The following is a 23,355-nucleotide window of genomic DNA, read 5'->3' on the forward strand; positions in this document are numbered from 1 at the left end:
CAGGAGATGTGTACTGGGAGGCAGGACAAAGGCAGCTTGTAGGTGAGAGCATGTGGTGTATCCTTCCCTGCTGCAAAGCTGGAGTTCCACTCTCTAGGTATGCACTGTCATTATGTCCCCAGGGTCATGGTCACACATGAAATTATGTACCCCAAAATCTAGATTTTATTGCTGAATGTTTTCAAATGCATCTCTAATTCAGAAATCACAAATGTGTCTTATTAAGTAAAAGGCTGTCTCTTCTATATCATGTTTAAATAAAGATACCTTACTGAACAGGAAGAATGCATTGAGAATTCACTTTAATACATGTTTATTGGTGTCCTGCACTTTCAGTGTAGGAGGTTGGAGATGTAATAAAAAAGTTTCAAAATTTATTGATTCAATTTCATTTCAATCACTCTAAACAACCAGTGCTTTAGAGTTCAGAGAATTAACATTTACTGTCCATTACAAGCAAAATTTTAATATTACCTTTTTTGAGTCCACTTAGAACTCCTCTTTTAAAATTCTTCGGATACATTCCTCATAGTAAACGATACATTTCAATCTGTGTCACAATCAACATTGATAAGGCCTTCTTAACCATTTTATACCACCTCCACTGTTACTTCATTGCAAAACACAATCTTATTTCATACTATAAATACCCATCCATGCACAAAACACAGGGGCCAGAAGTTACACATTAATATTTCATGTAGGCTTCCAAGTCTTCCTTTACCCTCTGCAGGTTTATGGTACACTTAAAAAGATATCTTTAGACTTGGTCTACTTGGTCTTAAAATACAAATATACAATATCCATAAGCATAAAAAAGTAAAGCTAGATGGCCTTACCATTTGTTATGAACTGCTAAAATCTTATGCATGTACAATATAGCATCATGCTGATTAATATACATATTAGTTAAATATATGAACCAATAATGGGGATGTGGCCAAGCTTTATTGTTTTGTTTTCAAAAAGAAATTGTTCATATACAAGTAAAAAGATTTTTAATTTAAACTATACGGACTACCTGAACCACACAGACATCTGTAAGCCCTGCTGAGAAATTCAGGTCAAACTGGGACAAAGCCTGCTGATTCATTGGAAAAGGAACACAACTCCTCATGGGTGACACCCACGGTGTGCTGTTCCCAAGAGAATGCAAATTCACCAGCATTCACATTTTCAGGTCTAGAACACTAATTTTTGCATCGTACATTGCAGTTTATACTTTTTGTAGCTATTCATCAGTCTCCAGCAGAAACAGTTCAATACCTTGACATTGTCATAGATTTTTCTAAATAAGGAGATATACAGTACAAAGTGTAGATAGTGAAACAAATAAGCACATATATACAGTCTTTGAAAGGCATTTTTGTGACCAGTTTAGCAGTGTTTATAGAAAACATTTAAGATAGTCACATTCTGCTGATACCACTGTATTGCAAACTGTCAAGCCACATTTCTTATATTAATCTTGTACTGCATTGTATATTGTACAACAGAGAACGATCATTCTTAAGGTGTGACACAATGAAAAAAAATACTAGACTGAGTAAGGTAACCAGCACAGGGCTTAATTTTCCTGAGGTTTGTAAGAATTTTTTAAACAAAAATCACAGTGACCAGGCTAAACTGCAAACATACTGTTAAGTTTTAAATATACAATTTATACATAAGTTCTGTGCATGGTCGACTCAACTGTGTATGTTCATGCAGATGTTTCCTTTAAATGACTCGCCACTGCATAATACTTGTGTCCTTTCCTCCTGTGGAGATGAGATGGGTGTCTTCACAGAGAAAATCTACATTAGTTACATGACTACTATGTCCACCGTACACGTGGCTTGGAGCCTAGAAAACACCATATTAGTGAGAATAGCAGCTGTCATTAAAGCATCTCGTTAGAACATTCATGTGACAATGAAACCAAGGCATCACATCATTCTCCTAAAGTATTTTAATATTAACTTTTAAATTTAATTACTGTCCCAATCAACCTTAAATAAATGCCTTAGATGTATAAATGCTCCCATTCTTCCTGTTTTAATGTGTTGGGGGTTTTTTTTTTTGTTCTTAGGAAAACAACATTCAATGCATTTGTGCAAACTACAAGAGTAAAGTTTTGGGAAATACCTTACCCTAAACTGTGAGCATGGATATGAGAAGAGATGTACTTTGCCAAAGTCATCTCCTGTTGATAGCAGTTTTCTTCCATGTGATCGACAGACAGCATTGATATCTGTACCATCTGAACCTTCAGGCCATACACCTGAAACACAGAGGGACTAATGAAAGGGTTTTATAATGGAAATAAAAGTGACAGCCTAAGCTTCTGTTAAAATATTAATAAAGGATGACTTGTTTAAGGAAAAGAAAAACAAAAAAAAAAAGAACTGCACCTGAGTCAGAATGTTTACTTCTGTACCAGCTAAAGTCCAGATCTTAATAGGTAATCAAGCACATAAAAAAATGCTTTATTCCCTCTAGTCAGCAAAGTGCTTTTTACTCTGAGAAAAAGCATTCTGGTGAACGACAGTCATGTGTCTGAGCCTGAAAGAATTTTTATATGGTTATGTGGAAAAGTAAGAGTTACTGCTTTTATTTTCCTTTCTGCTTATGTATGCGTTAACACACTTTTTTCACATTACATGGGTTATGTTTTTTAGACTAGAGCATGATCCAAAAGCACTTTCTTTGTATTACTAAAGTCTAAAACCTATTAAACAAGACATTATATAGTTCAAATTACTATTTATTAATTAAAAGATCCTTTGAAAAGAAACTGAAGAACCTACTATATAGTTTTTAAATGCTTTTGTTATACTGTAAGTACTTCTCTTCCTTCCCCTGATACTGTTCTCTTTGCTGTTCTTGCACAAAGTGGTGTCTTAAAATTAAACTTTAAGGTCAACAGTGCAAAGACCAAATCTGTGCACCACATCTTTAAAGCCTCTGAATACTTGCCTGTAATAAACTGCAATTTTACTAAAATCCACACAGTTATTGAAATTTCAGGATTTTGTATGGAGTACTGTGGGCTTTTTTCTTTTTGTTATGATTTTCTAATTTAGATTTTATCTAATCCCTACTCAACATAAAGGGCACCAAGCTTTCAGAGACCACTGTCATCTTCAGTCACAGCATGTGTTCTGCCATTATGACTTGGCAAACCCCCTGCCTTGTCTTGGTGCTGTGATTTTCAGTGCCTGTCCTAGACACCCATCCTCTGCAGTGTGCCCCTGCAGCCCTGCCCACTCGAGTGCACCTTCCTCCTCTGGTGCTGCTGCAGGTGAGGGTGAGAGAGTTGCTACTCCCCTAAGAACTCCTGCAGGCAGGACAGGCACACTCAGTTCCTCCTTCTTTGGGATACTTTTAACCCCACAGCAGGCATTTGCCATGCACCATGGGAACAGCTATCCTTCAATCACTGTGATTCTTCCCAAATACAGCCTTTGTATTGTTGCACAGCAATTCACTACAAGCAGGTGATTCCATGTCTTTTTAAGGAATTACAAATTTCTGTAAATAAAATACAAAGTCTGATTTGTAGACTGCTCTTAACTTTCCTGATGTGTGTGGAAACACCTCATTGCTAGATCAGCGATAGTAAAAGAGGCCCAAAGAAATGGAAGCTGCAAAGAGAAACAGTAATTGCTACTCATGGAATTATGGACATGCAGAACAGACAGAAAAGCTCTTTTAAATATCTGCTTTGGCAAAAAGGAGGCTGTATGAATATCAAATGCTAGCTGAAAAGATGCAGGAGTCTTCCCAAGAGGTCACTATGACAAGCTGGAAATAAATCCTGAAGGAAATGGTTAAAGAAACAAGACTGCCATGTTGAAATGGGGAAAGAATAATAGCAGGGTTTTTCTTTGAATCTTTTGTTTCTTTCAAAATTTATCCCAGTGCCTCACTATCAGTTTTTATGAATATGCAAATTGAATCCCCCTTGCTGAAAAAGTAGTCCTTATTTTTTCCCATCTTCTGCAGACACGTAAAAGAGACCATTTTCTTTCTCTCATTTGAAGACTGATGCCATGCTATTTTTTCCTCCTCTTCTCTAAAATTCATTCATTACATCTCTTCTCCCAGAACAATATTTTGAGGGATAATTAATTATTCTTGCTAGTCAGAACATTATCTGTTGGTCCAATGTGCAAAAACCAGAAGCAGCCATTCCAGCTGTGACTGAAGCAGATACTGATAGATGGATGATTGCTTCACATTTCACACAGCATCCTTTTCATTACACATCCCACTAATGCATCTGCCTTTCCTACAACAGCATAATGTGGTTGACTGATGTTCAGTTTGTATGCAAGAGTAATCTGATGTTTCTGTGCAGATCTACTCTCATCTGTTCTGCATTTGTACAACTGGGTTCTGCCATTCTAGTGTGGAGCCTCCTCTTTGGCTCTATTGAATTGCTTCCTTTTTTCATACCACTCCTCTACTTCTCAAGACAACTTGCTAATCCTTGAGCTTTACACCACCTACAAGCTTTACATGCTGATTTATCGTGCATGCTATTAATAAATATATTAAAACAAACATATTATTCAATTTACAGTGTTCTAGTTGGTTTTGAACAGAACCAGTCTGAGCTCTGCTTTGTTTCCAGTGTTGTCAGGCTTTGTACAGTATCTTAGATTTCTTCTGTTCCTGTCCTTCACCTCAAACACTGTTCTTTTCAAATCTGGGCATGTGCTATGAACTGATACCTTGCTTGTGTATCCAGCAGCACTTGGCTCTTGAAAGAGTTTATAGATCAGTAAGTGCTTTTAAAGTCTTTGCCCCTTCACATTTAGGTGTTTGTATCACTAAAATATCTTCCCTCAAGCTCACTTCTTTACATGCTATTGACTTTCAGTTGAATCATCTCTAAACACTTCCAGACTGACTAATCTGTTCCCATGCTCAAAGACAGGTGTTCAACAGACCAGTGTTCCTTTTTCCCCCTGCGTTGGTTTATGCTGATCTGTGGGTGCTATGCATATTTTGTGATTTTTATGTGGTTCTACCAGAGGCAGAAAATATCCCTAGTTTCAGTCAGCCAGTAGCTACTGAAAAATCAATATACTAGAAGGCTCACATCCTGGATGCTGTGATTGCTGCTTCTGTGTCCAGCAGAGCGATCCCAGCAAGCATGTGAAGACTGTTCTAACTGACTGCTCTGAGGCCCCGAAGTACTGATTGACTTCCAATAAAAATGGACTGGTTTCCAACTCATAATCTATGTGCTTCTTCAATTTATTATTCTAGTCACTCACTTTGCACTTTAGCCTCTCCATATGGGCTCTGAAGGTAGATATATGATCCTGCAGATATTGCATTCATTCTCCAGTTTTTCAGTACTTTGCTTATTCTCTGTGAGGTGCTGAAAATAAGTACTAATGGTCTCAAGTTGACACTAATCAGTTTTTTTTACGGATATAACAGAGTTCATCAAACTCAGATACTTTGAAAATATCTGACTTATTTCAACTTCCCAAACTACTCCTTCCCTACTGAGAGCAGTAGGCACTAACTGGGTTTGTAATCAAATTGTAGTACGTCTTTTATTAAAGAAATACTTTAAAAAGCATTGGGTTCTGTAACACTTCAGCTTTAGCAGTGTCATCTCTCCTCTCAGCTCAGTAGATTATTTTTCCCATGGTCTGTCTCCAAAAGCTGATCTGTTGTAAGGCATGGGGAAAATCTCTCTCAGGTGTGACATGCCTCTCTCCTCTGACTTTCTATGCACCAAGAGCAGCCCCAGACTCCAACAGCACTGTATTTTGCATGAATCTGAATTAACAAGTAAGGAATCCTCACATAAAGTATTTAGCATCTCAGAGTATCTGAACCTGTGATGCTAAATGCAAAGACATTGTAGCTCTGTAACTATGTGTCAGGTGTACTCAAACCCCAGAAACATGTTAATAGTTCCATAAGGGCCCCCATCCCTTAAATGAAACATATATTATGTCAACATGCAGCCAATCATCCAGGATTGCCTGCTTTTACTAAATCTGTATGCTGTGATATCCAAGTGATATCCAAGCACTGCTTGTCAGTTAAATGACAGAAAATTTGAATGTGTTTTCCCAGCATACTGCTACTGCCATAGCATCTTCAGGCACTGAAAACATGTCCTTTCTGGCTGCCTTCAAACACATCACTGCATCTATTCTACTTGAGACATGGGTGCAAATCTTCCTTGTTTACCACCTACACTAAACCAGACTCTTCTCTGAACTTCTACCATGGCTTCCTACTTTCTCTTGAGGACTCAAGAATTTGAAGCTTCTTGTACTCAATGTTTGTAACCATCTGTCTAGTTCTGCACACGTTGTAGAATGAGTACAAAGCTTCAGACTACACTGGGGAAAGTGGATCCTTCAAAACTGGCAAAAGAGAAGTCCCATGGAAACAAACCATTTGATTTTGTTGTTTTTCTTTTTGAATTCCTTTCACTCAATTTAATTGCTACAGATTGTATCACAATACAGGATAAGCTCTTAATGAGGGAGACTATAATCCATTTTGTGTTTGCACAGTAACTAGAGCAAATGAAACCAGTTCTGGTAAGGGGGTTCAACTCAGTAGCTGCCTAAATACATGAAAATTTCACAGGACTGGTACTCTAAATTAAAAATGATGAGAAGCTGCTCTACTGTGACAGAAAGGGCAGTGTGTGATTTTTTCCTTATCTCCCACTTATGTTGTAATTTGATATTTGTACTTGAAGCTTGCAAGACTATTAAATCAGAGTCTTTCTGGATTGAAATAAGAAGACAGATTGTAATAAAAATGGCATAACAGAAGTTCTGTATTTTTCCCTGAATTATGAATAGTCATGTTTCATAAGCAAAAGTTGGCATTCCAAGTGTTTGTTAATAAGAAGAATGGTTAAGAGCTTGTAAGAGGAAGTATACTTACCAAAAACATGGAATCCTAAAGTACAGGTGTAAGTGGCCCATTCTATGTCTCTAGTTGTTTCAACACTCACAACTTGTTTACAAGCAGAGGGGATCCCTACAAAAGAAAGAAACCCCACATAACAACATTTTTCATTCTCAAATTATATAGATTTCTGATTACACCAGATGAATTAAAACATATGGTTGATCTTGGCAGTTGTATGGTCTCATTTAAATTTTAAATCTGTGTTAGACTGCCTGAACTTTGCACGAAAGGACTAAATATAATTCTTACTCACAGTATAAGATTTCATAGTCTCCTGAATTAGACACGAGATACTGTGAATTAACAGACCAATCCAGATGAGTAATGAAGCTGGAATGACCCTACAAAGAGGAAAAATATTGTATTAACTGCACTAACAGTGTGTCTCAATGTGACAGTATTAATACAGTGCTACAAAATACACTTTGGGTGGTAATACTGAACCAGGAGAAAAAAGGTTACTTACTGAACATTTGCCAATTCTAGTGTATTTTCTTCCATTCTCACTTACACCATATATATAAATACAGTTGTCATGGGAACCTATGGCCAAGAAGTTTCCATCTATAAACACAAAAGTGTACCGCATTTATTCCTGTAAGAAAGAACTTAGGCTAATTTTGAAAAGTTTGTATGCCACAGACAAGAGGAACTGTTTGTAAAAATGAAAACATGAAATTCTATTTTTAATTTTCCAGTTGCATATTGATGTATCTTTCAAGACTACAAAACAGCAATTTTATACAATAAATATTACTGTTAAAAACACATAACATTTCTGGAAGCAGCTATAGTCCATCTGTCCTGATTGCAACGACCTGCAGAGTTAAGTCTTTTCTTTTTCTTTTCCCTTATTCACAGTGAAACCATATTGAATGCATTGGGGAGGGAGGGAAAAGAGAACCAGAACTTTAGATACCACCCAAAAAGTCCTGCCAATGTTTCATGGCACACTTATTTTCAACTTCAGTATGGCAAGCAGGGAATTATTTTAAAACAAACCAACCCCTAGCTTAATAAAAAAATTCAACACCTTTTTTTTTCCCCAGTAAATAAATGCTCTCAAACCTGGTGAGTAACGCATTACAGACAGCTGTTCATTTCCATCTGTGTGTACAGTGACCAAGTCTTTTGTTTCTGTGTCAAACACAAACCACCTGTTGTAAACACAGAAAGAGGCCAATAAATCATTCCATAAGGAATTTAAATCTACTGTAATCTTGACCAACTTTTCTTCTGTCAAAATAGCATAAGTTTTATACCAAGAAGAGAAAAACAGCAACTGCTACTCAGTTTGGTCTATTTTTACTTTAACACAAGGATAGTTTCTTTCACATCTTTTTTAAGCATAAAAATGATCAGGCATTGACCCCAACAGCAATCTTCAGATTTTAGTTTGTTTTAATATGTCACGCATAAGAATAAAGTAAGCTTTGCTTTTGATCTCCCTTCTCCTTTAATGACCTTCCTCTATGCTATGCTGATGTTTAAATTGATGCCTGTATTAAATCCCAGAGCAAGGGAAAACACAAGCAAGCATCAGGACCATTATCTACTGATAGAAGAAAGAGATGAGGTAATTTATTTTAAAGTGAATTAATTTATTATTTTTTCAGTAGTTTAATTTAATTAATTAATTTTACTGAACCAAAAATTAGTTTGTGGAAACATGTAGAAAGGACAAAGATAAAATTTGCATTTCAATACTTGAATCAGATTAATAAAGACAAAGAAAAGATTCCTCTCAAAGCTTCTCCTTTTGTTTTCCTTTATTTAGTAAATAAAGTACATTCAGTAACAAAAGTCAGTCCTTTATTTAGGACTGACATCATACAATCTGAAACAAGCTTGCCTCATAACCTACAAGCTTCCTATATGCTCTCAGTGAACTGGAACTGTTTTCATTACTAACAGCCAAGTCTGCCCTCAAGTGACATTAAAGGAGAGGATGAAGTTAGGCAAAGGCAGTCCCTCCTCTGAGAGACAGCCACACATAAACCCACCAGCTGCCACTGTTGTGACCAAGGGCTCAACCTCCTGTGAAAAATACTCTCCTGCGCCTCAGTTTCCTCTGCCTTGTTTACCCCTCACTCTTCATGCAGAACAAGTTTCTTAATATGCATTTTTACACTATGTCTAGCACAGTGGAACATTCACCAAATTTTTTTAAAGCCTCTGATTGTCACTGCATTAGGGATCATGAACCACTTGCTACATTTTCCAACACACAAAATTCTTCTACGTGATTTCCTCCATGCAGCCCTAAAGGCCTCGGAGGAAATCTCTCCACATCTGCAAAGTTAACCCACTATCTCAGACTCCTCAAGCCTCTCATTTGTCCCAGTGGACACAAAGATTTAACACTGAGGTCACTGGTACGGTGACAATATCTCCCTGCCTCCATGCTTGGTCTCACAGCTAACCTAGACTTCCTGCCCTCTCTAAATGTCCTGCTCCCATTGATCTTACGCTGTCACTCTCCCAGGGCAGAAACCATCTCTTTGTTCATGCAACACTCAGCAAACACAGGGTGCTAGCCCAAGCCTAGGGTTTCTAGGCACTAAGGCAATACAAATAAATTTCACTGTGACATTCAATAGAAATCAATAGGAAATAAAGATATGTCATGCATACATCTGCAAAGCCAGAACATGAACTTGGACATGAGCTGGAAAAATCAGTGTTTGTTGGTGCCCAAAGTGTAGCTCTGCACATCTTACCTTCCAGTCAGCGTCCCTACTGCAACGACAGATGCTGAAGGATGAAAACCTGAAGACTGTGCTGGATCCTAAAATGTTTCAGAAAGAAGCACACTTTTTTACCAGTCCAAGTTATCAAGTTATAACAAAAACACAATTCAATTATCTGCCTCTGGAACATAGTAAAACTCTCTTGTTGATTTTTTTTTTCCCCTCTTTCAATATAAACTTGAGAGGCAAAAAAAATTAACTAATTGAAATATTATCCAATTAACTTATTTTCCCTCTATACAAGGCCGCTGTTATCTCTTCTTTACTGTCTAAAAATAACTTGGCAAGTGATTTCATAACAATAACAACAAATCACAAAGAAGTAAGAGATAAAAATAACTTCTTAAACTAGAGAATTAAGCATCAAAGCTGCAGTTTACCTAGAGACTAAAGAACAAACAATCCCCTTATCCAACAAAGGTATGTGGCACTTTGCAGGAGGGATAAAGCCTAACTCCTACACACAGCAACACCTTTTTCCAGCACCTGCCAAGCTGCAGCTCAGTGGGGGATTAAGGGTATAAACTGGGTTTCTTATTTTGTATGCAAGCTTAAAACATTTTACTTTGTAAAATTCTAGTGTTTTTCTTGCAATTTAAACATATGCCTAAAAAACAAGGCAAGCATTTTCTTTCTAACACTTGTCCAGTTATGAAGAATGAGGTCCAGAACTCTTCAAGTTATAGCAGACAAAACCAATAGAAATAACTTTTTTTTTTCTGATACCATTAAAACATAATTTGAAAATGTAAGCAAAAACCCCAGTTTAGTTATCTATCTCATGGAAATGCTTGTGTCCTTAATTTTCTGTATTTTAAAACAGTATCACATTGTAGCTGTTTTAGTAAACCTGTTGATATTTTTAGTAACTGGTGATTACTAGCCCTAGAGGCTAGGTGGAAAGGACATTCTCATTAATTATAAGCAAGTGACTAATTTAAAAGAATTACTAACTCTAAAGAAAATTTCAGAGAATTTTTGAGATCCAGGATTTCTATGCACAGTTTCTAAAACACTACAGCATTCCAGAAAGGAAAATGCCCTAATTTTTTAAAAGTATGATTTCATAGCAAATGCTAAGATATTTCATTGAATAAACCAGAGGTTCAAACAGTGCATTTAATGTAACTTGTACTCAGAATAGCTACATTAAAAAGCTTTTACACTGATCTCTATGACAAAAATAGGTTAACATGAAATGATTTTTCCCCTCAATGTTAGTATTTTAAGATATTTAAAATCAATAATCTTAAGAAAAAACCAAAATTACTAGAGAATTTCTATAACAGGAGAGCTGTATTTAATAAATTTATACCTCTATAATCTTGTTCCAGATAGGATGGTGAGTGGTTGCATCCCAGAGTGTAATGTGTTTGTCATGTCCACATGTGAAGAACTGAGGCTTAGAGGAATGGACTGCAAGTCCCCAAAGCTCATCGGTGTGACCCTACACAAGCAGAGATGTTTTTTGACAAGGACAGGCCATCAAAACTAAACGTGTTTAAACAGTATTAAAATGACCAAACTACATATTAAGACATTTCAAAGATACGTTAGCTCTAGGTAGATACATATTTATAATGATTATTGATGAAAGTACTGTAATAATAAATCAAATAGATGCATATTTATGCAACTTAACTTTAAGCAGTATCTTTACTGCTCTTACACACGTAGAAGTGTTCTCATAAGGAAACACAGCTTACCTGGGTAATTGGGAAAAAATTTCCTGATAGTGTGCCCTGTAGGACGAAGTTTCTGGTTGTTCCTATTAATACAACGTCCCCTTTTCCCTCTGCTACTGTTCTTATTGGACCAAACTGCTCAGGAATCTGTGGTCATAACAGCCAAAGGGTAAATAAGTCAGGCAATTTGTCAAGTATTGCCATTTTTAAAGACACATGGCCTAGCAAATGTGTTTTTAATAGCTATTGCAGAGAGAAAAAATGAAACACATTAATACGTGTACCTGTCTTGCAAAACTTTATAACAATTTGCATCAACTCAGTAACTTCTGTAACACTGCAAGACAAGACATCCTTACCTACAGAATACTCAGATAAACCAAGTATTTCAAGAAACACAGAAGGTTCCTTCATGCTACGTTAATTCAATAGAATTTAATTGCAGCTGTGATATCAGACTAAAAATTTCTACTCAGAGTATTTTCTTGCAATGAATGTTTCTTTAATTGCAGCCTAGGTTCTGAAAGAGTCAGTGCAAATCTCCAAAATAAAGTTCAAGGGAAGATATAAAATAACAAGGAATACCAACAAATAAGAGAAAAAGAAGGACACCACAGTTAGAAACAGCACAACAAGCATGTACCTTGTGCTGTGTTAAAAACTGAATTACAAAAACAGACATGCCATTCCAGTTGCATATATATTTGCAACACTTAATATTATTATTTATTATATAGTAGAGTTGAAGCCCTTCCTCAGAGTTTTACGCTGATTCTTCTCTTACTTTCAGCATGTAAACAGTCACTGTAGTTCTGTCCAAACAAATTCTGCTTTAATCTTTTAAGTTTCTACATAGCAACTAGATTACTTTTCAAATTTTGTTTAAATCATATTCAAAAAACAGCAACATCAACTTTAAGTATTAAAACCCTCAAAAAATCCTCACATCATTTTGGGAAAGAAGAAAGTACAAAACCATTTCAATACTGTAATATGCTGAAGTTAAACATTACCTCACATTATTAAATGCAAAGAAAGGAAGAAATTATACAGAAAGATATGAACACAAGATTTGTTTTCCAGTTACCATAGAACTTAGAAAGAAAATACTATGTTAATGAATAGGGAATCACCGGAACGACCTGAGGACTCAAAACTTGTGAAGTCCTGTGCAGGGCCAGGAGCCAGACTCGATGATCCTGATGGATCCCTTCCAACTCAGCATATGATAACATTGTATTTTACCATTGATTTGCTTTCCCACAGAATACACATCCATAACAAAAAAAATGATTAAGAAAGCTGCTCAGAGGACAAGAGGATTTCATTTTAAGTAGCAAAGTAATTTCAAGATAGGCCGTATCACCTCAGTTTTGTGAATTTTTTGGTAATTTCCATTCCAAGATATCAGCTTTCTGTCTTTTCCACCTCCTGATACCAGTGTGCCATCTCGCAGCATACACAGTGCAAATATTCCACCCTCGTGTGCTCCTTGAACTGCGTGGCTTATTCTGTTGGTACCTGAATAGAAGAAAAAAGACATTACTACTGAAATACTCAGCTTAATAGCTCCTTTTCTCTCCATTTCTCTGTCAAGGATTGCATCTAAACAGTGATAACAGTGGGCATGAAATGCTGGACCAAAACACACAGACCCACAGAAGAGGCTGAATTAATATGTCTTATGATATATTCCCCCCATCTCAAAAATGAAAAGTATACATACTCAGTCCAGGCCAAGGACAAAGTAAAATAGGTTCATTTAAACCTTCCATGGGGGTTTAGCAAAGTAATTTCCCATCACACTTGACCTGCAGTAGCACTACACGCCTTATCAGCAAAGAAACCATAACCCAGTCACTTTTATCCTCCAAAGATAATGCACAGCCTCCTGATCCTGAACTTGTACCAAAATTTGACTAAGTTAGAGGTCCTTGTATATCTGGCAGAATGTACTGATCAGTCTCCAGAGGAGCCTGTACTTCTCTATTGGTAAACTTGGCTTGTTCATGTAGCTTCTTAGACTCAACACCTTCAAAACCAACTACATTAGATTAAGTATCTCTAATTTGGTGAATCATTACTATTGTGAAGTGCAAATAAATGATTACTAGTGATTCTATTACTGAAATGTGCACCTTGCATCAAATCTTGGATAACATGATGTTTAGCACAAAAGAGGGGCTGATGCAAGTTAGGAAAAAACAATTGCCTTTTCCTTCATCCACATCTATGCATATAATGTGTCAGGTACAACTGATTTCTATTAAGAGAAGTTTTTGCTAAGGATACTTTGACCTGGTGGAAGCAGCCCTCTCTTGCACATAGAGCTCTGAGTCAAAAGTAGTGAAAACATAGAAAGTACACTGTACTGAGAAAGAAAAACAAGAAAAACATTTTTGTCCAACTCTAAAGAGCTGGCAGAAGTTGAGGAGATCTTGAGCACACTGAGAATTGCCTTTTATTTCTGGGAGAAAGGGCAGAAGAGGGAGAAAGGGAGAAGGGCTTGCAGTCAAGGCAGAAATTAGTCTACCAGCATGATGGCAAACTGGCCCCTGAGCAGCGCACTGCCCCTGTTTCCCTTGTCTGTCGAGAGTCCAAAACAACAATGAAGAACAGGGACATGAGACTATGCAATTTCTAAAGTCAGCTTAGAAGGAAAAGTGTTGAAGTGCCTTGCTTTAAATTATTATAAGTAAAAGGAAAGGGAAATAAATGAGAAGCCAAGTTACAAACACCATATCCACCCCTATCTTCAACAGCAGTGTAGTGGCCAAGGAGATAATTAGCTGACAGTCCTTGATTGAAAAAGAAATCTACAAAAACAGCTCGGTAAGGCCCAAATGGGTAACTGATTCACTGTGTTGTTTTCAGGGTCTTATCCCTTTGAGTAGTATCTTGGGAGAAAGCACTGAGTAAATGAGAGAAAGCTGTCATGCATATCCCTTCTTCCTTTACTAATAAAGCCTCCTTTAAGGGATTCTCCTTATTCCCATGCATGGCATCTCAGACACTAAGTAAACGTTTAGGATGTTGCTGCTGTTTGCCCTCCAGCAGGCATTGACTTTTGCTGCCTAAAAAAAGGTCTCCTCTTACTAGAAAATGCTTTTTAAGAAGTTCTTCCTATCCATCTGTTCTTCTGAAATAAAGCTGAGGAATTCAATTAGATACGAATACATTTTAGCTTGACTTCCTAGGAAAACAAATACTGCTGTTTGTTGTCTTTTTAAAGGCGTGTGTCAATAGGCATAATTTCTGCAAACAGTAGAGAGGGCCAGTATAGGAGACTGGAGATCATCAATTACATTAACAATATTTCTTTCTATCCCAATGATTAAGGAAAGAACTTTTCTTGGCATCTCTTACATCAGTAAAAGCCCTCCATGCTGGCATAGCTCTGTGATTCAGTATTTGACCATAGGGAATGCGTTCAATAGAATTTTGTGCTCTAGCAGTTAGGTATAGATACTCTAGCTTTTTGTAGAAAAGAATCCAGAAATAATCTGCTGGACTGGTCTTGGGAAAGAGCTCAAGATAAAACAAAACTTATTCTTCTTAAAATGATGCTTTACACTCAAGCCTACACTCACAGTCTGTAATACTAAGATTGAAGTTAATAGTGAAATTTTATCTTACCTTTCCCCCAAACCAAAATGTTTCCACTTGAGTCTCCTGTAATAGTATCACCATTTTCAGAAAAAGTCACACACAGGACAAATTTTGGCTTCTCTTGTTTCTGCATGGTTATGAAAAATACACACTCACAGCAACACACAACCCATGGATTTTAACTTTATGCATTTGGACAATTTAGTTTAGTCTTATACAGCTCTATTATTACTTAAATATCTACAAGAGTTAAACACATTCCTACAGTCTAAACAGAATAGTCTGTGCAAGGGCAGAAGATGCATCAGCTGAGGTTTGTGGCCCAGTTCTGCACCCTTTAATTGCAAGCTGGGGACAGAGTGAGTGAGAAAGCCTGCCAACATGTAACACTTGACCAGGAACGCTCTGAGATAAACCAAGTCCCCCAACTACTGCAGAATGCCAAAGAGAGAAAAATCTATTAAAAATGCATGAGAAATAAAATGTTAACAAAATGTAAATGCATTTTCTCAGCATCTCCTCCTGATTTCACACAAAGTACATTAATTGACATTGCATTTAGTTGTTGTCACTATCCTTGGGAGCCACAACTCCACAAGCAGTTAACTAGCAGCCACTGGAGTTATCTGCAGTCACTGCAAACATCCCTCAGTTGTGCATGCAACTGCTGTATAGCTTAGTCTATATTCAAGAACAAAACCAAATCAAAACCTTGAAATGAAAATTATATTTACCAAATAGTGGTCATCTCAATGTGTGTTTAAACGACATATGTGCATGTGTCTGAGCAGAACAGAGGCAAAGGGAAGAAAATTCATACAGATGTATTTTTTTGGGGGTCTTTCCTCTGACAAAATAAAAATCTCTTCTATCACTCTCTCTGTTTTTGCTTTTGTTTTTTCTTTTATTTTTTTAACCTGAGATAATCATAGAGAGTTTTAAGGTAATTTTATTTTGCCCAGGGTGTGGGGTGGGAAGGTGGAGGTATATGGCAAAGAGAATATAGGAAAAGGAATACAAGGAACAATATGGTAATTGCACTTCAAAATTTCAATGTGGAAGTTTTACCCATGGAAACACTCTCTGTGCCATACCATGAATGCCACCTGAGTTTCTGCAACATTTCAAGTTTAATAACAATCACTTGTTTTGATTTACTCAAACCTTATTAAAACTTAGTTCTGTATGACTGTATCATTACTATAAACATAAAATTAAGAGAAATATTTTACCTCAAATAATCCTTGCTTTTTAATAAGGGAATTCCCTTCTAGTGTCCAAAAATAAAGATGTGATTTTCCACAAGTGACTATTATATTTGTATCAGTAGGATGAAAATCTGCAGCAAATACAGCCTCATTAGAGCACTTGGAAGGAAAAAGAAAAACATTGTATCAAAATCTAAAATGCACAGGAAAGAAACAATATTACATGGTTCTCTAGTTAGATAAACTGATACTTCTGATGTAAGAAAAATTCGGAGCTATTAATTTACTAACATGGTCTGGAATACTTTGTAGTCAAAAGATTTCATGTCTTTATGAGTTAATATCAAAATGTATTCTTCAAAACCATGTCAGGTAATGACACCTGCTACACAAAAGATTAGTTCAGGATATTTTTCCTGCACATGCTCCTATCATTGCTGCCCAGAATTTTCTGATCAATTCTAGAATGACAACAATAGCAAAATTTAAAAAAATCCAAAACTATTGGGATAATCTCAACAGAAGGAAAGTATTCCCATTCTTCATGTTCCTTGCCTTTTATACAGTGAAAACGTTAAAAAGGCACAGAAAGTTAAATACAGAAAGATATTTTATTACAAGAAACCAGATCTACATACAAGCAAGTAGTACAAAATATCTTATTGCAACACCTTGACATCTGCCAGCTTTTCTTCTTTCTGCCAGTCCCACACTGAAAGCACATGGTCGTTGGAGTCATCCACAGAGCACAGGCTACTTCCTCCATTCTGAGGCAAAACATGGGAAATATTAATGCATCACCCAAACGACATGAGGAACATGTAAATACACATTCAAAATAATCAAATACGTATGTGTAAGTGGAGATATTTACACATATTTACACTTTAACTGTTATACATGTAGTTATAATAATTTATAGGGTCATTGAAAAACAAGGCTTAAAAGGGACCTAGAAATGGAACTCTTGCAAACTGCAGTCAAATGTCAGGAATGTGCTAGGTATCTCTTTACAATATGATCTCTTATCATATTCAGTAGTGGAAATTCCAAAGGAAAACTACATTATTATCTATTTTATTAAGAAGGCTTTTCCTGATAATTATACTGGATTTCTTTCTTTGCAATTTAAACCAATTATTTCTTCCCAGATGTTTGTTAACACATGAAACAATTTTACTCTTCATATTGGTATAATAGATCAAAATCAGAGAACATAGTAACGAATTAGAAAACAACTTATTCCTGACAAGTGTCTTTTTTATAGTTACGACATTTATCCCTCTTTCTAATCTTAATTACCCTAATTCCTTCATTTTTTCTTCATGCATCATGTTTCCTAGACCTTCTCCTGTTGGTACTCATTTTTCTGATGTGTCTTTTTACATATGAGGTTGCTTGGTTGTTATCCTGATGATTCAGGCCCACAATACACATCAGACACAACTACAAAAACAACTGTGCCAAGGCAACCCATGAGAGACAGGATTAAGAAACCTGAAGAGAGGGCTGCCTAAAATGAGAGAAGTACTGCTACAGAATGGGAAGTGATGCTCAGAACAGGCCAAGACAAAATCACAAAGCAAACATATTAAACACTTGCTTTCTTCTGGCAAATGCCAATAGTGCTCCTCTGTTATTACGCACCTATTTCCCTCCAGGGGGATATTTACAGAGCATTTGCTTGCTATTCCTTTTTATCCTTCAAAGGTGATGTCGAGCTGTGTTAGCTTTCACCTTTGTATTCTTAACTAGCTCTCCCAATACACCCCTCTCTTTTCTACTTTCTATAAACATAGTCATCAATGGATTTCAATTCTTTGTAGAAACTTTCACTGAAGTAAATTTTGCCTAGGGAGTACACCAGGTAGTCTTCTCCTATTTAAAAATGCTGTCAAGATAACCAGACACCACCACATACACTGCTTACAGATTCTGCTGTACATGGCACGCTTTGATGCTTGCACGTGCCAGATCACAGACTCAAGTTTTTATATAGGACTCAAATGCTGCCTATATCAGCATATAAATATTTTGTTTATCTCTCTGATAGATTAGAGTTCAAATGATAATGCCAGCAAGCAAACAACAGGATTTTACTTTCTACAATCCTTTCTCCATATGCTTTCGCTGCTTTTAAGCAAAAGATTTTGATTCTCCTATGGGAGCCTCCATTTTTTAAAAGTCTTTTATCAATCACTTTAGGCACAGTGAGAGGGTTAAAAGGTGCAGAGAGAGTAAATTTCTTATGTAGGAAGAAACAGAATAGGATGATTCAAGAAAAGTAGGGATGCTGAAATTTCAAGTACACAAGTATTTTTGCAGCTGCTGAAGAAATTAATTGCAGTTTATTTTAAGCATATGGTAAATCTCCGAGACTGCTGAGATATTGTTAACTTTAATAGCAACCTAAACTGTTGGAAACAAGTGGGCTGCAAGCTTTCCTCCTCTAAAGAGGAACCTGAGAGAAGAGACAGCTTGGAAGTTTGTTTTGGTCACCTAAATTTGAAAGATTTCGAAGATCTTTCCAGCAAACAGCCTTAATGTGACTATTCATTTACTTTACTTACAGATTTAGAAAAAGCAATGCAAGTGACAGCTCGGTCAAAAAACCCCATTCCGATGACATGCAGCGTATTCAGAGTTACAGAATCCCAGACACGCACGTGTGGTGGCAATTGCTATAAAACACACACGGAAAAAGAATCAGCTGAAACAATGATGGCAAAAACCCATCAGGATTTTTAAAAAGAGAATACATCTGAAAAAAGAAATTATCACAATTGAAGGTATGAAAATTATCAGAACTTCTCTAGAGTCACCCCTGTAAGCAAACTACAAATAGTCTGCTGATTACTGTGCCTAGGACCAATATCTGGGACTGACTATCCAGAGTGTACAGCACTTCAGGTCCCACTGACCTCAGTTAGTTCACTGAAGTTCATGGCCACTGAGATAGTCATCATGAAGTGAACATAGTTGATGACTTTGTGACATGGGATTTGCTGGTAGGCCCAGGAACAGTTTAAACTGTACCTACTGAGATAACTCCGGTAAATGTAAAAGGTAAAAGTGTGAAAAGAAGCTTAGGAATTTTTAAAATGTAATTCATTTTAACATCATGAAAATGGCTGGGGAAAATAACTTTATGTTTAAACTCTTCTTTAAAACAGTAATCAGAACAAGATTGATTTTTGTAAATAAGATTCCAGCTATACATCCTGGCTCCAGACCAACTCCCTGTGAAAGCTCCGTGGTCCCCCCTCCCTCCATCCCTCCCCTCGCTCAGCCTTTGGCTCCGGGAGCCCCGCGATGCCTCCCACAGACACCAGGGGGCAGCCCGGGAAAGCTGGTGGAGTCTTTGCTGCTCACAAGCAGCGAAACTGTCCTTCAACATAAATAAAAATATATAAAAAAGCCCCAAGGCCACAACAGTACCTAGGTTATATAAGTGGTTTTTATATACCTATACACCAAATTCCTCTCAAGCACAGGCATCAAGCTTTTGGGTTTTATTTCATAAATCCAATGGTAAGTTAAAAAAGCTCCAACACACAATAAAAATTAATGGTTTATGTTGCTCAGCTAAGTTATCTTTATATAAAACTTACATTGCATAACCGGTATTTCTTTTTTTTTTTCACTGTTCTCGTTTTGGCTGGGATAGAGTTAATTTTCTTTTGCATAGCTGGTGCAGTGCTGTGCTTTGGATGAGAATAATGTGGATAACACAGATGTTTTGGCTGTTGCTGAGCAGTGCTTACCCTAAGTCAAGGACTTTTCAGTTTCCCATGCTCTGACAGTGAGGAGCAGCACATGAAGCCAGAAGAGAGCATGGTTCAGACAGCTGATCTGAACCAGCCAAAGGGATATTCCATACCACAGAATATCATGCCCAGCACAGAAATTAGGGAGCCGGCCAGGAGAGGCCAATTGCTGCTGGGGGACGAGTTGGCCATCAGTCAGTGGGTGGTGAGCAATTGTATTGTACATAATTTCTCTTTCTTGGGTCTTATTTCTCTCTTTTTGTTGTCTTTTTTTTTGTTCTTGTTATCTAATTAAAATTTAATAACAATAACAACTGTTCTTATTTCAAACCACAGGGTTTATCCTTTTTCCAATCTCCTCCCCATCCCACTGAGTGGTGTGGGGGGTGGATGAGTGGCTGTGTGGTACTTAATTGCTGACGGGTTAAATCACAACACTCAAAGTAGTCAGCATATTGATAACCCAGTTTTTATCCCAAAATTCTTCTTTGGCATCTGCCAAAAAGTTTGCAATAGTTTGGTTGTGACAACAGCTGCATACTCTGCTGAGTAACTTTTTCCTCATGGTTTTTACTGCCCCTGCTTGCTCCCATTCTTTTTCCCTTTTGTTAGCTCTTTGGAGCAAGGTTCATCTTACTCTGTTCAAATAAAGTCCTAGCTTACAGCTAAGCTTACAATAATACAGGTGGCAATAGAGAGAAAAATATTCTTGCCTAGTTGATGGCAAGAGTGAAAGTTCAGTTTTTTTCAGCAAACAACCCAAACCCATTCTTTGTAGATTGATTTTGGCAGCTGTGATCAGAAATGAAGTTGTATACTGCACAATTTAATGTCTTCCTTTTCCCAACACCCCTCTGCCCTCTCAGGTCTTCTTTGCAGCCTTATCCCTCCATGCCTCTCAGAGACCAGCTCCAAACTTATCTTCAGTCTGTCTGAGTCATGGAACCAGAAACTATTGACCAGTCTTGACAATAGAACTGGGTAACTGTGATAGTGTGCAATAGAAACCCTCAAATTAAGTTTTGCTTGGTTCAGTCCAAAAATGTAAGAGCAATTTAACTACAACAGGAAAAGAATATAGCATGTATCTTCCTAATAACATATTCTTACAAAATATAAACAACTATACATCAGCAAAGCAGCCACTTACTTTCCCATCCTTGGATGTCCCTGCAACTTGACCTGTTGCTATAGTGATCCTGTCAGGATGAACAGCCAGGCTAAAAAAGAGAAGAGGCCAAACGAAGCTATTGACTATCTATTTAAACAAGCTATTACCTGAACTTCTAATAAATAGCCCTATTTTAGTCATATGAAGCACACAGCATACGTGTAACCTTAACTACATAAAAACAGAACTGACAAAACAATTGCCATGCTCTTCTATTCAAAAAACTTTTCTTCCCTTTGAAGAAGGCAGTAATTTACTTGTCCTAATACCTCAATGCATGTATCAAACAAGCCCCAGGCTCACTTGTGTGGGATTCACCTCACCTAGGTTTAAAGGAGTGCAGCGTACAAGGTTTTGGTTTGAGCAAGCCACCGAACTTCAGTATCTCTAGTCAGAGGCTGCAGAGATCTGGTCAGTCCCATCAGAGCTGTCTAGTGACAGCCCCCAGAGCAAATAGATGTAGCCACTCTAACAGTGTTCTTCAGAATGTATGACCAGATATTCAGTGATTTTATAGGGAGACACCAACTTTCTCTAATGCTTTTCAAAAAGTAAAAGAAGTCCCTTATTAAGAAAGGATACAGAAATCAGGAATTTTAATTTTAAAATTAACACTGAGGTTTTAAAAACTGTGATCAATGTTAACTGATGCCTCTAAGAAAAGCAACCTAAAATTTATAATAAAGTCTGGAGTACAGTCTATTTTTGTCCTAAAATCCTGTGAATTCTTTTTTCACTGCATCTGCTTTGCATGCAGTTCTAGAGGCCAAGTACCACACAAAATGAACTGTGGCTATAATTCATTTAGCTTTACAAACCAGAAAGGTATCCTCTTTCCAATAAACCTGAAAGCTTTGAAATATCTAGAGACAGAAAATTTGAAAGAAGGAAATGAGATGGAACAGGTCCAAGGTAAAAATCTCCTTGTAAAACAACCAGATTATACAAATAATTCAATTTATGAAACATGCTCACAGTTCAAGCAGATTTGGTTATCAGGCCTATTTTTGGCTTTAAGGGACAATGGGTGTTTCATAATGCCTAATCTAAAGAAGGGGTATTGAACTCATTTCATACATTAGGGCCCATCAGATAATCCAGGTGCTCTTTTTCAGCTACACTGTGCAAGCAGACTGATACCATCAAGATAAACCATATGTTTATTTAGATTTCAGTTTAATATTTCTGATATTTGCCGGTATCTAGTAACCTCTGAGCTTCAACACACTTAAATCACTTTGAAGCCCAATCTGGCATGTGTGCATGGCAGCAGACAAACCAAATCTAGCTTATAGTCTAGTTTATCTGCCATGATGTCAGCAGCCTAAAGACTACCAGGAAGACCACAGGTGAGATTAAAACTATTTTGCTGGTTAGGTTGAACCTAAAGGAACTGTACTGGGCACCCAAGCCCTGGTGAAGGGCAATAATTCAACCTTACTTAAAAATGGGAAGGAGAAGATTCTGAAGAAGAAGATAATGTTCAATCATCCTAAAAGAAGAGTAATGAAAATGAGTGGATCTATCTCAAATACTGTTTAATGAAGAAAAAAAGAACGGTTATTAGATGACTTACCACTTCACATCATCATTATGACCAGTGTAATGTCTCTGAAGTTGCTCTTCGACATTGAATAACACAACTACAGACGCGATGAAGTACACCGTCTCTCCCGTCGGCAGGAGATAGAGATTGCTGCGACAGTCCCGACCCCTATATCCATAGCTAGCATGTTGGTCAAGCTGCAATAACATTGTCTATCAATGAAGAATGTTAAAAACAAGAAAAAAAAAAAAAAAAAAGATGGATTCTCTGTCCTTGTAGTCTGCATCTCTTGGATTGAGCATGGCTTTATTACTTGACAACCTTCAGAACTCTTTGCCTTATTACAATCAAGAGCTGAAGCACTTTGCAGACTTTAAAACCTACATATCCTATAAAAAATCCATAGCAAAGAATGTGGGAATTTGCAGACGTACTATTCCTTTAGCATCCTCTAGAATTTGATAAACTCCAGACTAAGGCAATACTAATTTTGTCCCAGGTGTATTTACTATTTACACTGCTTAACTAATTAAAATAAAAAATTAGACTTGATAGAAACACTAATAAGTCGTTCAGCACATCTCCCTGCATTACACGAGGATTGATTGCATTACCCTGTGCGCAGGTTGATTGATTTCATTAATGTGGACATGACCAGCCAGATGGATAAAAAC

The 23,355-nt window shown here is 37.0% G+C and overlaps 1 protein-coding gene across 11 annotated transcripts in view; it reads right to left on the reverse strand.

The window, feature by feature from the left end:
- Positions 1-285: 285 nt before the first annotated feature.
- EML1 (EMAP like 1) overlaps positions 286-23,355 on the reverse strand; it is a 123,847-nt gene continuing 100,777 nt past the window's right edge. For all 11 annotated transcript variants that reach the window (XM_032112380.1, XM_032112375.1, XM_032112373.1 and 8 more), the window contains 16 exons: positions 22,712-22,861; positions 21,115-21,184; positions 18,768-18,878; positions 16,869-16,964; positions 16,222-16,356; positions 15,017-15,116; positions 12,747-12,901; positions 11,402-11,527; positions 11,011-11,142; positions 9,666-9,733; positions 8,014-8,102; positions 7,412-7,509; positions 7,199-7,286; positions 6,919-7,014; positions 2,133-2,263; positions 286-1,845 (listed from right to left, as the gene is read on the reverse strand). In XM_032112380.1, coding sequence (XP_031968271.1) covers positions 1,720-1,845; positions 2,133-2,263; positions 6,919-7,014; positions 7,199-7,286; positions 7,412-7,509; positions 8,014-8,102; positions 9,666-9,733; positions 11,011-11,142; positions 11,402-11,527; positions 12,747-12,901; positions 15,017-15,116; positions 16,222-16,356; positions 16,869-16,964; positions 18,768-18,878; positions 21,115-21,184; positions 22,712-22,861 — 1,771 coding nt within the window. In that variant the 3' untranslated portion in view covers positions 286-1,719. The remainder of the gene's footprint in view (positions 1,846-2,132; positions 2,264-6,918; positions 7,015-7,198; positions 7,287-7,411; positions 7,510-8,013; positions 8,103-9,665; positions 9,734-11,010; positions 11,143-11,401; positions 11,528-12,746; positions 12,902-15,016; positions 15,117-16,221; positions 16,357-16,868; positions 16,965-18,767; positions 18,879-21,114; positions 21,185-22,711; positions 22,862-23,355) is intronic.

Source organism: Corvus moneduloides, chromosome 6 (genome assembly GCF_009650955.1).
Source record: "Corvus moneduloides isolate bCorMon1 chromosome 6, bCorMon1.pri, whole genome shotgun sequence".
NCBI classification, from domain to species: Eukaryota; Metazoa; Chordata; class Aves; order Passeriformes; family Corvidae; genus Corvus; species Corvus moneduloides.